Below are 17,498 nucleotides of genomic sequence, written 5' to 3' on the forward strand. Positions count from 1 at the left end.
GTTTGTCCGTTACTCTGTGGGTGGTAGGCAGATGATAGACAAATCTTAATTGAAAGCAATTTGCACAGTTCCTTCCAAAATTTAGAGGTGAATTGAACCCCTCTGTCAGATACTATACTATCAGGTACCCCGTGTAACCGGACAACCTCTTTAACAAAAGTTTTTGCTGTATCCAGGGCAGAGGGAGTCCCTTTAAGCGGCAAGAAATGTGCCATCTTGGACAGGCGATCTACGACCACCAAGATGGCCGTAAATCCTTCAGAGGGCGGTAGTTCCACAATAAAATCCATGGAAATTTCTTTCCATGGTTTCTCCGGGACCGGCAGCGGTCTTAATAGACCCCAGGATCTGGTGTTAGGTCCTTTGTTGCGCTGGCAGATGGTGCAGGAATCTACGTATGCCTTACAGTCCGCCTTTAAGGTAGGCCACCATAGGGACCGCCGTACAAGGTCTGTCGTCTTCCGCACTCCAAAATGGCCTGCAAGTGGGTGATCGTGGAGGGTCTTCAGTACTAGTAGCCTGACCTGCTGGGGAACAAAAACCTTGTCCTGGTGCCATAGAAGCCCTCCTTGACTCCTCAGGGTGGAAGCTTCGGTCTCCGTGCACTGTCTAGTAGCCAGTTCAATAGAAGATTTCAGGTCTGGTTGTATTAACAGGAAATTCTGGGAGGATAAAATTGTACTAGGTGGGGCCCCCTCAGGAGTGTCGGGGAACATTCTAGATAAGGCATCCGCTTTGCTGTTTTTAGATCCTGGGCGGTAGGTAATATGGAAATGAAATCTTGAAAAGAACAAGGCCCACCGGGCCTGTCGGGGTCTTAGGCGTCTGGCCGTACGGAGATACTCCAGGTTCTTATGATCTGTGAAAATTAAAATGGGGTGAGCGGCGCCCTCTAGGAGGTACCTCCATTCTTCAAGGGCGGTCTTGATCGCTAGAAGTTCCCGGTCCCCTACATCATAGTTCTTCTCTGGGGGACTCATCTTCCGAGAGAAGAAGGCTACAGGGTGCAGTAAGGCTTTGGGACCTTGGCGTTGGGATAAGATCGCCCCGGTGGCCACCTCCGAGGCATCAACTTCTAGTACGAAGGGTAAGGCGGGATCTGGGTGTCGCAGGATGGGCGCGGAGGTAAATAGGGTCTTGAGCTGATCGAAAGCGGACTGAGCTTCTGGGGACCAGTGAAACTTGGTGTGCTGGCGAGTAGTCACAGTGATGGGAGCTACGATGGTGGAGAAGCCCCGTATGAACCTTCGATAAAAGTTTGCGAAGCCAATAAACCTCTGTACACCCTTCTTGTCAGCAGGAGAGGGCCAGTCCAGAATGGATTTCACCTTCTGCGGGTCCATGGCGATTCCCCCTGTGGAAATAATAAGTCCCAAGAAATGGATAGATTCCTTTTCAAAGTCACACTTTTCGGCTTTGGCATATAACCCATGAGTTCTAAGAATATGTAGTACTTTCTTGACATGTACTCTATGCAGCTCTAGTGAGGGTGAGAAAATCAGGATGTCGTCAAGGTAGGCGACAACAAAGTGGTCAAGGTACTCCCGAAAAATATCATTGATAAAATGTTGAAAGGTTGCCGGGGCGTTACATAACCCAAAGGGCATGACCAGATATTCGAAGTGACCGAATCTTGTTCTGAACGCAGTCTTCCATTCGTCCCCTTCCCGGATACGGACAAGATTATAAGCCCCACGTAGGTCAAGTTTTGTAAAGACACGAGAGGTACGGAATCTTTGAAGGAGTTCAGGGATAAGCGGAAGAGGATACCGGTTTTTGAGGGTAATATTATTTAAGTCCCGATAGTCCACACATGGTCTTAGGGTCTTATCCTTCTTCTCCACAAAGAAGATACCTGCTCCGGCAGGGGATGAAGAGGGACGAATGAATCCCTTGGCCAGGTTTTCGTCAATGTACAGTCGTAGAGCCTCCAGTTCCGTCTCCGAAAGGGGGAATATCCGACCAAAAGGAATGGGGGCCCCAGGTAGTAATTCAATGGGGCAGTCATAGGGGCGGTGCGGAGGTAGGGTATCGGCTCTCCTTTTATCAAAAACGTCTCTGAATTCCTGGTAGACTGTTGGTATGCGAGAAGCCGGACCGGGAGCGGGTTGCACGGTCAAACAGCCGGGCAATTCGTGAGGGGTGGAGTCCAGACAGTGCTGCTGGCAATAGGCCGATGTGAAGGAAACCGCCCTTGTGAGCCAATTGATCTGGGGGTTGTGAGCTTGTAGCCAAGGGATCCCTAGGATAACAGGGAACATCGGGGAGCTCAGAATGTCGAATTTAAGGAATTCTTGGTGACCCGAACCGGTGATTGTCAGGATGGGACTAGTTTCCTGGGTGACAAGACCTGAACTAGGTAAAGAGCCATCGGCCAAACGGACGGTCAGTCTCTGTTCCTTGCGATTCAGTGGGAGAGCCAGACTCCTGGCCAAGGTTAGGTCCAGGAAGCAACTACAGGCTCCGGAGTCAATGATTGCTTGTAGGGGGATCCTGCTGCCCGCCACCATCAACGTAACTGGAAGAGCGATGTGGGCAGAAACTGTCATTGCTACCTGAAGATGGGAAGGAGTGTTTGGAGCTGGCTTACTCGGCCTTGTAGGGCAGTTGCTAATGAAATGTCCTGATCCCCCACAGTAAAAACAGAGATGTGCCTGACGACGGAGGAGTCTCTTTTCAAAGGTTAAAGCGGGACGAGGAATGCCCCTCAGAACGGGGGATACTGCTGGGCAGGCTGGAGGTGGGGCCTGGATGGAGCACGCAGTCTGAGAGCGTTCTAGCTGACGTTCCCGTAAACGCCTGTCAAGCTGGATGGCGAGTTGGATGAGTTCTTCGAGCGTAGTGGGGATCTTTAGTCTGGCCAACTCATCCTTAAGAGCTTCGGACAACCCCATACGATATTGAAATTTGAGGGCCGCCTCATTCCAGCCAGAGTCAGAGCTCCAGGTACGGAACTCCACTGAATAGTCCTCTGCAGGTCGCCCATCCTGGCGAAGAGTATGCAAGGCTGCCTCGGCTGTGGCTGTCCGGAAAGGGTCATCGTACAAGCGGGCCATGGCTTCAAAGAACAGGTCCAGGGTATTCACACAAGGGCTGCATTGTTCCAGCAGGCCATGGGCCCACATCTGGGGATCGTCCCTCAGTAATGAGATGGTGAATCCCACCTTGATTGTCTCTGAAGCAAAGGTCTGAGGTTGCAGGGAAAAGTAGAGGAAACATGAGTTTCTGAAAGATCTGAATTTTCTCCGGTCCCCGAAGAAGTGTTCTGGAACTGGGACTCGTGGTTCTAGGACCGCTGAAATTGTAGACACCGGAACTTGACCAGAGCAGGTGGGTGGTTCAGGCGGATGTTGCAGGCGCTCCTCCAGCCGGTGATGTTTCTCTCGGAGCTCCTGAATAGCTGGAGCAAGGGCCGTGAGTTCTCGTAGGACGGCCTCCAATGGGGAGTCACCTCTGTCGACCTCTGTCATGGCTGGATTATACTGTCAGAGTCTAGGATGAGGCCGAAATGCTGAGAGGGCTCCCCTTGCGGCCGAGCGCAGCACAACCCTGAAGTTGGCACAGGGATGTAGTGCCCACAGTGGCACGGGTTGCCGGGTAGCAATAGTAGAGACCAGGTAGCAGATGGACAAGCCTGGATGGGCAACCGTGCTTAGGAGATCCGAGAATAGGCAGCGGAAGTCCAGAGAGTGGTCAAGACAGGCCGAGGTCGGGTTCAGGAAGCAGATCTGGAACGTCAGGTACAAGCCAAGAGTCGGAGCCAGGAAGACAACAGGAACGGGTCAGACAAGCCGGGTCGGTGCACAGAAGATCAGGTAACAGGAATCACAGGTACAGGTTCTCAGGAGAGCTGACGATAATCCAGCAATGCAGGAGTGTCAGGCGAACGTTTAAATAGGGGAACTGGCGGGGTCACGCCGCGGGCGCGTCGGAGCGATCGTACGCCTACGTCTGGTACGTTGCGTATTCGTGGCATCACCGCGTAAGCCCGCCCGGTTAGACGTCGCGTCGGTCGTACGTCTAAAAACTACTTTGCGCTTGTGTAGGCGCCGACGCGCGTTAACACGAACGTGTCTCACAAAACTGCGGCTATTTCCCTGACACCTTCTTTGTTGTACTTGTATCAGTACTCATATTCAAAACTTATAAGGGATTATTAAATCTGATTGGTGACTTTAAAAAACTTGCATTGTCAGAGTCAGCAATAAGCCTGCAGTTGTATGTTTGCAAACAGCTTTCCTGCATCGCAGGTAGGGGTAGGGTGGACTGGTGCACTACACCAATGCTACGGTTAGCAGGGGATTATATTATATATTAAGGGGTTGGACAAAACTATGGAAATACCAGGTAAAATAACAAAATCGTTACCTAATATGGTGTTTGGCTGCCTTTGTCATCCAAGACGGCCTAAAGTCTGGGAATTGACAAATATAAGTCTTGGATGGTGGATAATGAATTCTGATACCACTCTTCGTGCAAAAATAATTATATTTCTCGCAGAGATGCTGGAGGGTGGAAAACGAGCCTGAACCTTGTTCTCCAAAATTGACCATAGTGGCTCTATGATATTGAGGTCTGGCGACTGTGGCGCCCAGGGAAGGTGCGAGATGTCTGCATACTCATCAAATCATGATTTGACAACACCAGCTGTCTGAATCGGAGCATTACTGTCTTGGTAACTGGCACTGTCTTTGGGAAACAATGTCTTCACCATGGGTGTGCACCTTGTCAGGCAAAATTTGTACATAGTTGCTGGCAGTGACTCTACCTTTTATGGTGATGATTGTGCCGCCCACCGTGCTTTACCGTTGACACAAGACAGTCCTGGTTGTAAGCTTGGGGCGGTGTTCGACATGCGTAAACACTTGGGGTTGGGAACAGTGTGAAGCTCGATTCATTGGATGGTATTACAATCTTTCATTGATCAACAGTCCACGATTTATAGATGTTGCACCACTCCCTCCTCTTTTGAGCATTAATATCGGTCAATAGTGGTTTGGCAATTGCAGCTCACCAATGAATGCTTTGCTTATGGGGTTTCCTCCGCACAGTTTCTGTGGCTTTAAAAGATTTAGCCCGAGCCCTTTTGCAGCAGTTGTTTTCTTATTCCGGGTCACAACCCTGCACAATGTCCTTTTGTCTTTTTCGGTCAGTTGACTATGTCGACCGCGCTTATGCTTATCAGATGACGTTTTCCCAGAAAATGTATATGTCGTCATAACCTTTGCTGCTATACCTTGGGTCACCGTGAATAAATTGGCAACTCCAGTCACTAAGGCACCAGCTAAGCGGGCACCAACAATTTGCCCTCTTTGAAACTCAGTACAGTCTGACATAACTCCATGTTACTATTAGCACTCGCAGTGAATGACGAAAGTGAGGCTTTCCACCTGTTAGCTAGGTATCTCATCACATAGCGGAAACAAAAGAATGTTACATCACTTCCACTTTCAACACGGAACTTGTCATCACTTTCACACCTGCAAATCATGTAGTATTTCCATATTTGTGTCCAACCCTTGTATCTCAAGGCTTAATTTTTCATTTTAGACAACTAAATGAAGCTGGCCTAGGTGTATGTGAATACAACTTTATCTGTAAACCTCAAAGAAAGAACAAACATGTACCAGAATGTAACTACATTGCTCACTACCACTAGTACATTTTTTTAATTATGTTGGTGCTGTCTGTCACAAATAAAAAAAAAATAAAAAATGATGCTGCTAATTACACCAGCCAATAAAAAACGACAAAGGATGCTTTTGGTGCTGCAATTCACTAACAAAGTTTAAGGATGGCACTGCTTGACCCTAACAAAGACTAAAGATCCTGTTGCTGCTTCTTGCAATTTATAAAGGCTAGGGATGCTACTCTAGCTATTGGCCACTAATACAGACTAAGGATGCTATTGGTGCAGCCTGAAACTACTTAATTCTTTGTATGTTGTTGCTGCTGCCTGCCACTTCTTCATTCTTTGAATGCTGCTGGGGCTGCCTGCCACTACCTAATTCTGAGGATGCTTCTGGTGCTGCCTGCCATTACTTCATTCTTTAAATGCTGCTGGTGCTCCCTGCCACTACCTAATTCTGTGGATGCCGTTGGTGCTGCCTACCATTACTTAATTCTTTGGGTGCTGCTGGTGCCACTTGCCATTTCTTTATCCTTAGGATGCTGTTGGTGCTGCCTGCCATTTTTTAATCCTTTGGATGCCGTTGGTGTTGCCTGCAACTAACGAAAGTTAAGGCATTTGTTTCTGTTGACTGCCACTAACAAAAATTAAGGAGGATGCTGCTGGCACTGTCTGCCACTAACATAGACTAAGGATCCTGTTGCTGCTGCCTGATATATATAAAGGCTAGAGATGCTACTGGTGCTACCAGCCACTAATAAAGACTAAGCATGCTCTTTGTGGAGCCTGCAACTGACAAGGACCAAGTATGCTGTTGGTGCTACCTGCCACTAACAAACATAAGGATGCTGCTGGTGCTACCTGCAAGGAACAAAAACGAAGGCAGCTGTTTGTGTTGCCTGCCACTAACAAAAAACGAAGGATCCCATGTATACCAATTTTCGAAATCCACCTGGCAGTTTACAGCATTAGATTTCTCTCTTCTGGTCATGATGATGGCAGTAGAGGAAATAATTCTTCTCTAAGTATTTAGAGAACAAAACTTACCCAATGTGATTTGTCCTCAAAGAAATCTCCAGCTCCCTCAGCACTTGAGTGGACTCCTGTACTCTTCTGCGAAACTTCTAAAGAGAAACAAAATTAAATTACAATTTGCTCACTATTGGTTTCGTCATGCTACCGACAAGTTTATAGTGCTAGGGCCTGCCCAACTAGAGACAACTTGATAGTTTAGGTAGGTCCTCATCTTATGTGTATGGTCAACATCACATTTTGATATTTCTGGCAGTGATTTAAGGAGACTATTGCTGTAGGGGTGACTTATGCCTAGAGATGCAGGCTGTCCGCCTCACACCCCAGCTGCACGATGCAGGGAGACTGCTGCACATGTACAGTATTTTTCAGCACAAATTATAGCTGGCCTTGTAACACCATCTGGCTTCCAAGGTCATGACTGCATTACGGGAATTATACCAATATGCTACTTTTAGTCTTCAGGGTGCCTCAGAGCTGTTTACTTGCCTGTTTAAATGACATAAGATGAACATTATCTGATATGGCTCAGATTGGTCAATTAAGTAAGGCTGTATGTCTATGAGAAAACCCTGCATCGACTCTCCTGATACCTTCTGTTCTAAAATAATGAACCTGCCAGAGGGATCTGCACAGAAAATAAACATGCACCCTCAACAGGTGTGATTATGCACATATACTTTATTGTCAGAAGTATTGGGATGCCTGTCTTCACACCCACATGAATGTTAATGGCATCCCAGTCTTAGTCCGTAGGGTTCAATATTGAGTTGGCCCACCCACTGCAGTTATAACAGCTTCAACTATTCTGGGAAGGCTGACCAGGATTAGGATGGTGTGTATATGGAAATGTTTGACCATTCTTCCAGAAGTGCATTTGGGAATTTGCAAGATCAGGCACTGATGTTGGACAGGAAGGCCTGGCTTGCAGTCTCCGCTCTAATTCATCCCAAACGTGTTCTATCGGGTTGAGGTCAGAACTCTGTGCAGGCAAGTTCCTCCACCCCAAACTTGCTCATCCATGTCTTTATGGACCTTGCTTTGTGCACTGGTGTGCAGTCATGTTGGAACAGGAAGGAGCCATCCCCAAACTGTTCCCACAAAGTTGGGAGCATGAAATTGTCCAAAATGTCTTGCTATGCTGACGCCTTAAGAGTTCCCTTTACTGGAACTAAGGGGCTGAGCCCAACCCCTGAAAAACAACCCCACACCATAATCCCCCCTCCACCAAATGATTTGGACCAGTGCTTTAAGGTGAAAAACCTTAAGACTTTACAACCACTTTAAATTATCATTAATGATAATAATAGACACTCTATAGAAGTTTATAGACAGGCAAAAGTAAATAAGAAAAGATATAACATTTTAGAATAGCAAAGGTTTAGGTCTACTACGCCGGCCATAGACGATTAGAATCTCATTAGGTTCAAATAAGAATTTTACATGCGATTTTACATGCAATTATTGCTAGTGGCTATTACACAATGGCTCTGTGCGAGGGATTCCCTCACAAACACTTACTGTGTTAATAGGGGAATCAAGCGATTTTCTTAAATCGCTCTGTCTATGGCCGGCTTTAGTCTTTGGTTTTTGTGGTTCTGTGACAAAGACAGATACATTTTAATCTCTCAAACCTTCTACAGTTTAAGAATGAAGGCCCACACAAAACAGTCCTTTGTGCCCCTTTGGTTTGGCATCCTGGTCATAGACTTTCCCAGGCTTACAATCCTATATACTGTGAGTGCTGTGGAATTGTGCCATCACTAGAACAATAGCAGCCCCACAAATGTCCATGTTTCAATTTTCATAAGTAGTGTTTTCATAAGAAATATTAATTCTAGGACAGAGTGCACAGAGCTCCATAGTAGCTACCAGTCATGGGAATACTATAATAATACCTTACCACTTAGTGTTTAATGTGTATGAACTTTTGAAGTGTAAGTAAAGTATCGATTTAAAAGGGCCTTTGTGTACCAGCCAATTTTCCCTTTTATAACGTATAAGCATCCAAATGAAAATCTCAGTTTCCAGCTTAACTTGAAATTGCTATGAGGGGTTTCAGTGATATGGCCCTCTGCATATATAGTTTTATTCAGGACTTCACAGTAGTAATCTAATTGGAGGATATTTAGCTGGTTGGTGAAGTCATCGTTAGAATTTGATCCTTACCCTTAGGAGTTCCATGGACCAGTGCCAAAATCATACTGCTTTGGGTCTGACATAAATACTTATTAAATGTATAGAACATATTGGAAAATGTCTTTGAAAAAGTGGCGACCCTTCCCTCTTTTCATTAGGGAGAGGACCCTGCGCCATGTTGGTATCATTGGCTGAGCTTCAAGGTACTATACAGAAGGTTAGCACAACTGAGAACAGGCCGATGTTGTCCTACCGCTGCAGACACCATCCCAGATAGCAAGCAATTGTGCTTCAAGTTTGAAAATGACTTGCTAAGCTATTGCTAGACGTGCCAGGCTTCACAAGTTTGTTGCACAATTGCAGCAAATCCACACTGACTGACTCCAGATCAACTTTCTTTGCAAACATTCTGCAAGTCTGCTGCAAGTTCTGGTTCCTTTATGCCGCGTACACACGACCGGACTTTTTGACAGCAAAGTTCCGACGGAATGAGTCCATCGGACAATTCGATCTTGTGTGGGCTCCATCGGACCTTTGCTTGCCAAAAATCCGGCGGACTTTAGAAATAGAACATGTTTTACATTTTTCCACCGGAACTCCGCCGGACAGAGAAATCCGCTCATGTGTATGCTAGTCCGACGGACAAAAACCGACGCTAGGGCAGCTATTGGCTACTTTTTTTTTTTTCCGTGCCCCTGGAAGACTTTATTTTTAACGAAACGGCGTAGGGAGGAGTGGCGTATTGACGTCACCGCGATCTACGCTGAACCCGGAAGCGACGGGCAGCGTTGTACGAAGCCGGCCGGCAAACCTGTTGTGTTTTTTAGAAAGCGAATTCTTTTTCTACTTGATGTAAGTTTAATTCTTTTTAATTCATAAAATTTTATGACTTTATTACACTATGGCGATTCCTCTCGTTTATGTATGTGCTGGGCAATGAGCGGTGTGGCCGTAGGATTAAACCAACTACTTGAACTAAGCGCCTAAAGAGATACTGTACATCCTCCATGCAGTCCATGTTCAGAGGGAATGTTCTAATATTGGTGACATCTGATCTCTGAGATGGGATCAGTTTAGCTGGTAAGCGGCAGTATTGTTGGTGGTGGAAGTCTTTCTCTGCAACTCTAAAGACACTTTTTCTTTATTGGTGTGGTGTGATAAAACACGTTGGAGACTACAAGCAGAATCTCTGTTGACGGGGAAAAGGACTAACATTTGAACACATATATATGCATTTTTTGTTTATATTTTGTCAAACTGTTGTTTTTGATTTATTTAATTCATTTACTTGTTTCATATAGTATTTTTGGATCATTATAGCGCAGCTTATTTGGAAAAAATTAGTATTTGAATTGTGGGTATCTCACGTTTAAAGCTGCTGCTGCATTTATTGTATATCTTCACTAATTTTTTGTCACAAATTTTCATTGTTACACAAACCACATTTAAGAATAGCGCTGTATTTTATAGGTTTTATTAAGCTATTGGCTACTGGCTATGAACTTCCTTATTCTAGTCCAGTCGTACATCATTGCGTTCGAATCCATCGGACTTTGGTGTGATTGTGTGTGGCCAAGTCCGTTCATTCGGAAAGTCCGTCGGAACTCCGCCGAAAGTCTGTCGGACCTAGTCCCTCGAAAAGTCCGGTCTTGTGTATGCGGCATTAGACCCCTTTCACATATACAGTGCTAAAAATAGCACCTGCAAAGCGCCCTGAAACAGCCGCTGCTGTCTCTCCAGTGTGAAAGCCCAAGGGCTTTCACACTGGAGCTGTGCGCTTGCAGGACGGTCAAAAAAGTCCTGCAAGCCGCATCTTTGGAGCGATGTAGGAGCGGTGTATTTACCGCTTCTAAAGCATCCCTTACCATAGAAAATAATGGGGCAGTGCTGCAAACCCGCCTGCAAAGCGCCTGCGGGCGGTTTTAACCCTTTTTCGGCCGTTAGCGGGGGTTAAAACTGCCCCGCTAGTGGCCGCATGTGTGCTAAAAATGCACAGGGTTTGTTATTATTATTATAATACAGGATTTATATAGTGCCAACAGTTTACGCAGCACTTTACAATATAAAAAGGAGACAATACAGTTATAATACAATAAAATACAAGAGGATTAAAGAGGAAGTAAACCCTTTCAAACAACTTTGACCTACAGGTAAGCCTAGATTAAGGCTTACCTGTAGGTCCAAGCAATATCTCCTAAACCTATATGGTTTAGGAGATATTTGCCCGAAAATGGGCACCGCTGTCTACGGCGCATGCGCCGTAGACAGCGGCGCGCAGGCGCACTAAATGCGGCAAGTCCAAGAATGGATTTGCCTAATTTGTCTACTCCCGTGCGCATGCGTGGGAGTGACGTCATCGCGGCTTCGCCGCTGTCATTCGTCGGAGCTGCGAGACGCCACCAGCAAGATGGATGCGGCGGACTACAGGGGACAGCGGCGACTTCGCTGGCTCCTGTGTCAGGTAAGTGACACATAATGGGCTACTATGCGATGCATAGTAGTCCATTATGCTTTACCTTTGCAGGGAAAAAAAGAGGAAGTAAACCCATCAGGGTTTACTTCCTCTTTAAGAGGGCCCTACTCAGAAGAGCTTACAATCTAATAAGTGATTGTAAGCTCTAATAAGCAGGGCTCTCGTGAGGAGTAGACAGATAGATTTGGATGTCATCGGTGTATAAGTGATATTCAAATTACTAACCACAACATACAAAGCCATTCACAACTCTGCCACGAGCTACATCACCAATCTTGTCTCCAAATATCACCCAAATTGTCCTCCCCGCTCTTCTCAAGACTTCCTACCTGCCTCTCCCATCCTCTGGAACTCACTACCTCCACTGGTCTGGCTATCCCCTACTCTTGCTACCTTCAGGCGATCCCTGAAAACTCATCTCCTCAGGAAAGCCTATCACATCTTCAACTAATCTTCTACCACTTCCATCAGCTCATTCCTCACAGTTACAACCTTTTGTACCACCTCCCCCACCCTATTAGATTGTAAGCTCTTCTGACCAGGGCCCTCTTAATCCTCTTGTATTTTATTGTATCATAACTGTATTGTCTCCTTTTTCTATTGTAAAGCGCTGCGTAAACTGTTGGTGCTATATAAATCCTGTATAATAATAATAATATAAATGAGGGAAGTTTAACCACTTAAACACAAAACTTTTTTCTGACACTTGTTGGTTTCAAGTTAAAATATTGTTTTTTTTTTTCTAGAAAATTATTTAGAACCCCCAAACATTATATAAATATATTTTTTTACTAGAGACCCTTGAGAATAAAATGTGGTGGTTGTTGCAATATTTTATGTCACACTGTATTTGTGCAGCAGTCGTTCAAATGCAATTTTTTGGGGAAAAAATACACTTTAATGAATAAAAAAAAATCTAACCAGTAAAGTCAGCCCATTTTTTTCTTTTTTTTTTTGTATAATGTGCAAGATTTTACGCCAGAAGAATCGTGGTCTCTTTTTATTCTAAGAAAACAAATTGTGATTCTCATTTTGGGCAGAATCGTGCAGCTCTAATTTATATAATTTATATTTATATATATATATATATATATGTATATATATATATATATATATATATACCATATTTATCGGTGTATAACACGTGCCGGCGTATAACACGCACCCCAAGTTTAGGAGGGAATTTTAAGGAAAAAAACCTTTAGGAAGGAAGTTTAAGGAAAAAAACTTACATTTAAATGCCCATCAATGCAGTCTTATCAGTGTCCATCTGCAGCCTTGTCAGTGTCTTTTTCAGCTTTGCCATTTAAAAATGGTACCGCCGAGATATAGAGCCAGATGTCCTGTTTTCGGCTGCCTTCGGCTGTTCTCGGTGGCTTTCGGTCGTTCTTGTCGGCTTTCAGCCACTCTTGGCTGTTTTCGGCGGCTTTCAGGCACCGAGAACGGCCGAAAGTCGGTGAGAATGGGCGAAAGCCGCCGAGAACGGCTGAAAGCCGCCCACAGGCTCACAATCGGAGGGGGATCAGCGTATAACACGCACCCATGATTTTCCCCTGCTTTTAAGGGGAAAAGGGTGCGTGTTATACGCCTATATATATATATATATATATATACATACACACACACACAGTTGTGCTCATATAACTTACTACTTCAACTGTTCTTTAGCTGAAATCACAAAGCTGAAATTGTTTGAATGGAAAAGACGGGAGAAGCAATCAGAAATATGATCTCCTCCGTCCATCAAGCTGAGACATCAGTACGGGATATGAGCACATCTGGCTGCCTGGATATTAATAATTAGATATATTTTTGTAGCCGTAAAGCTGTATTTTAAGGTACGGCTTTCATTTCTGCCAAGTTATTTCTTTTCCACGTCTAGAAGGGAAGTCGGTTGCTGTCCCACTGATCTGGTAAGGGGTCAAATTCACCTATAAATTATAATGGCTTCTTTTCTTAATGCCATTTTTGGATTGCATTGTGACGTTTTTTTTAGCTCTCTGCTCTTTTGGATCCTGTCAAAGACTTTCCATGACACAGGCAACTCTTAAACTTTGGTTGGATGTCCCCCTGGAACATCGGTGTAACGGATTACCCTTCAGAAGACACTGGAACAAACGTGCACAAAAATGAGCGGCCACATTGGATAATGGATATCCTCTTACCTTCCGTGTTACTGCTGGATCTAGGTAGCCTTTCAGCTGCTGGATATATGTGTGCGGAGGATTCTTTACTTGAAATCTTTCCTAGAAAGAAAAAGACAACACTGTAAATAGTGAAATACTGTGCAAACTAAAGTCATTGTTACATTTAGCCTTCGGTCTAAGGGAATCCATAGTCTTTATGTTTTTAGCAATATACGTGGTTGTATTTGATATTATGGCCTCCTGGTTTGTTTGTTTTTTTTCCATTAAAATTATAAACGTGTCATACTTACCTGCTCTGTGCAATGGTTTTGCACAGAGCAGCCTAGATCCTCCTCTTCTTGGGTCCCTGCTGGAACTCCTGGCTCCCTACCCCCACCAAGTGCCCCAATAGACAGCCATTTTCTATGGGGGCACTCATGTAAGCTTGCTCCTAAGCCACCCTGTCTGCGTCTGCTGGTACAGACGGGGTGGCTCAACCCTGCCCCCATCATAGGATTTGATTGGCAGGAGCAGACGCCAATGTCTCCAGCTGCTATCAGTCTGTCCAGAGAGGAGGGACAGAGCCGCTGCTCTTGTGCCCATCTCTGTTGTGGGATCGGGCTCAGGTAAGTATAAGGAGGGCTTGGGGGATCCTCTGCAATAGGAGTTTTTTTTTACCTTAAATTGGCTGTAAAGGCAGAAGGTTTTTTAACTTAATGCATTCTATACTAGGAACTGCAGTCTGCTCACATCATTTGTAATAAAAACATATTTGCCATTCTGAAGCTTCCCTCCAGCCACTTTGCATATTATTTTATATAGACTGTGATTCTGTACTTGCCAGCTATGCTGCAGAAATCTCCCTCCCCTGAGTCTGGCTGCAACCATTTTAGCTGAGGCTGCTGCCTGTTCCCTTCATGGATTTACACAGACACACAGAGGCACACCTCCAGCTCTGCAGCTCTCATTGGCCCTCTTATGACTCACCCCCCGCCCCTCACTTACTGGCAAACTCTCAGGAGAGTGAGAAACAGAGCTGTGCTCGATGTCATAAGCCTAGTCTCATTACCAGAGAAGAAACAGGAAGTGGGCTGTATAAGGTATTTACTGGCAGAAAAAAAATGTTTTACTATCCAAAGTTCCACTTTAAGATAAAAAGACTTCTGTGTGTAGCAGCCCTCCTAATACTTACCTGAGCCCCATCTGGATCCAGTGATGTTGCACGAGACACTCGACTGTTCTGGGACTCTCCCCCCTAATTGGCTGAGACACACAGCAGGCTCCATTGGCTCCCACCGTTGTCAATCAAAGTCAGTGAGCCAATCAAGGGAGAGAGAGGGTGGGGCCGACCTGCAGCTCTGTGTCTGAATGGACACTAAGATCAGTGGCTCGGTTTGGATGCCCCCATAGCACATTGCTTGCTGTGGGGGCACTCTGCAGGAGGGAGGGTCCAGGAGCTCCAGTGGGGGACCCGAGAAGAGGAGGATCTGGGCTGCTCTGTACAAAACTACTGTACAGAGAAAGTAAGTATAACATGTTTCTTATCGTTTTAATAATAATAAAAAAAAAAACAAGACTTTAGTATCACTTTAATGCATAGAATGAATTAAAGTAAAACAAAACCTTAAGACTTTAGAACCATTTTAAAACAGTATGTAATCGCAAAACTTTTTTTTAAGTTTGAATAGAGTAATGCCGCAAACACATCGGAATCGGATCGGAATTCTCGTCGGAAAAAGCTCTGATGGTTTTCCCGTCGGAATTCCAAAGGAATTTTGCTCAAAATGTCTTGCCTACACATGGTCACACCAAATTCCGATGGTCAATAACACCGCGACATACAACACGTTCGGCGGCACTAAAAAAAGGGAAGTTTAATGCTTCCGAGCATGCATTGAATTGTTTCCGAGCATGCGACGGAATTTTGAGTGTCGGAATTGCATACACACGATCGAAAAATCCGATAGAAAGGTTTTCCGTCAGAAAAATTAAGAACGGGCTCTCAATCTAAAGAGCGTTGGAAATGCCGACAGAAAAAGACCGATTGGCATACACACAGTCGGAAAATACGATGAAAAGCTCCCATCGCACTGTTTCCATCAGAAATTCCGGCCGTGTGTATGTGGCATAAGTCAGTGTTATAACCCATGTCAATTTTTTTTGTTGTCTGTGTCCCAACTGGAGAGAATCAACCCCCTGGCTAACTTTTGTCACCAAGACAGAACGTGGGGGGGGGGGATCCTAAACTCTGGGGTTGTCACCAATACTTTGAGGTGAGGATAAGTCATCCAACTAGGACAAATGCTTTGGTGACATCTGTCAAAGATGGAAATTTGTTCTCAGTTCTTGTTGGGCCTCCTGGACAGGAAGTGAAATGAAAACCTTTCTAGTGGCACAGAGAAAGCTAACTTTATCCAAAACTTGAAAAAAAAGTGTCTATCCAAACATTTTAACACAAATAACTTCACCAACAAAGTTAAATTCCACAGATACGAATACATTATTATGAATTATACACCAAAAGAATTATAATCCTATTCAGTCCTGACATCCAAGCGTTACTGAAAAGGGGACTATACAAGTTAGTGACCTCACTTTTCTCTGCTGCGGGTAAGCAATAGAGTTTGGTCACTTGCCTCCAACCCTCCAACCCAGTGTTTGGACAATGAAGGACATGCTCATTCTGCTCTCTCTCTCTGTGAGCAAGTTACCAGTGTTGGACTGACAGCACTATACAGTACCTGTTTGGCTCAAAGTGCTTGCCCACCCTGCTATTTATTGTATCCAAAATGAAAAAGGAACACACCAATTTCTGTATTAATCACATTTTGTGGTTGATTTACTAAAGGCAAATAGACTCTTCACTTTGCAAGGGAAGTTGCATTTTTCAGGGGATTTCGCCTACAGCTTATTGAAAGCGGCAACAAAAAATACCCAACCATGTGCAATCACTGTTTGCACATCACTGGATGATGGAAGTCTGCAGAGCTTTACCTCATTCATTAAAGTGGCTGTAAAGCAACTTATGTCTCTACAATCCCCTCTGTTAGATAATAACATGTGCCCCATTGTATGTCCTTTATTTAAAAAAAAGGTTAATACCTTATTTTAGAGTGTCTCCCGGCACTCACGTGACTCCTTGGTTCTCTCCTCTCCCTGTCTGACATATACAGCGGGGGGGGCGAGGACTCCTGCTGATGTCAACCAGGGGATGGGGAGGAGAGAGGTGGACGGAGAGAGGGAGGATCGTGGCGTGGACGGAGCTGACAGGCAGGGAGGAGAGGATCGAGGAGGAGAGACACAGCAGATAACAGAGGCATGTAAACTGACCACAATGTCAGGGCTCAGTAGCCATGTTAAACCAACCGTTGTCCGTTTACAGGGGGAGAGCAGAAAATTGCAGCATCATCCTCTTTTTTTTTTTTTAGGTGATACAGGGGGCCAAATGACACAGCACAAGCACTGGATGCTTTAAAGGAACAGCATTTTTGGGGGGGGGGGGGGGGGGGGGTTACAAACACTTTAAGCTTTAAACTTTGCTGGAACTTTCTTTGCAAAGCGTACAGTCTTCAAAATGCCACGTTCAATTTTTTTTTTTATATTTAATGCTTTTTTAAATTTTATTATGTTAGCAAAATGCTGCTTTAGAATTGTTCTTTTAAATGGTTTTAATTTGTGTCTAATTTTGGATATACTGTATAATAAAGCCAATCACTTATACTTTGTAGCCTCTCGGTACAGGACCCGGCAGCAACTGGTGAGCACTGCAGTAGTGGTGTCTAGTTCAGATTTCCAACTTCTAGGTTAGGCCAGGTATGGCACATACATAGGGGGTTATTTACGAAAGGCAAATTCACTTTGTGCTGAAAGTGCACTTGAAAGTGTAGTCGCTCTAAATCTAAGTAGTAGATCTGAAATGAGTGGAACCTCTGCTGATTTTATCATCCAATCATGTGCGGATCTACAACGGCTTTACTTTCAAGGGCACTTGCAGTGCAAAGTGGATTTTTCTTTAGTAAATAACCCCCATAGTCTATTATTTTTGGGAGCCTGGGATCAGCAGCCAGCCAAGTTAGTAAAACAGCTTACTTCAGCATGG

General features: G+C 44.8%; 1 protein-coding gene across 9 annotated transcripts in view; it reads right to left on the reverse strand.

Moving 5' to 3' along the window:
• The window catches only part of FMNL2 (formin like 2), a 344,784-nt gene that overhangs the window by 137,369 nt on the left and 189,917 nt on the right, over positions 1-17,498 (reverse strand). For 8 of the 9 annotated variants that reach the window (XM_077447681.1, XM_077447679.1, XM_077447678.1 and 5 more), the window contains exons 3-4: positions 13,439-13,519; positions 6,677-6,753 (exon numbers count right to left, since the gene is read on the reverse strand). In XM_077447681.1, coding sequence (XP_077303807.1) covers positions 6,677-6,753; positions 13,439-13,519 — 158 coding nt within the window. The remainder of the gene's footprint in view (positions 1-6,676; positions 6,754-13,438; positions 13,520-17,498) is intronic. The other variant, XM_077447676.1, reaches the window with a different exon arrangement.

The sequence above is a fragment of the Lithobates pipiens genome, unplaced genomic scaffold, assembly GCF_037356315.1.
Source record: "Lithobates pipiens isolate NorthernLeopardFrog02 unplaced genomic scaffold, aLitPip1_a1.2 Scaffold_22, whole genome shotgun sequence".
Classification (NCBI taxonomy): Eukaryota; Metazoa; Chordata; class Amphibia; order Anura; family Ranidae; genus Lithobates; species Lithobates pipiens.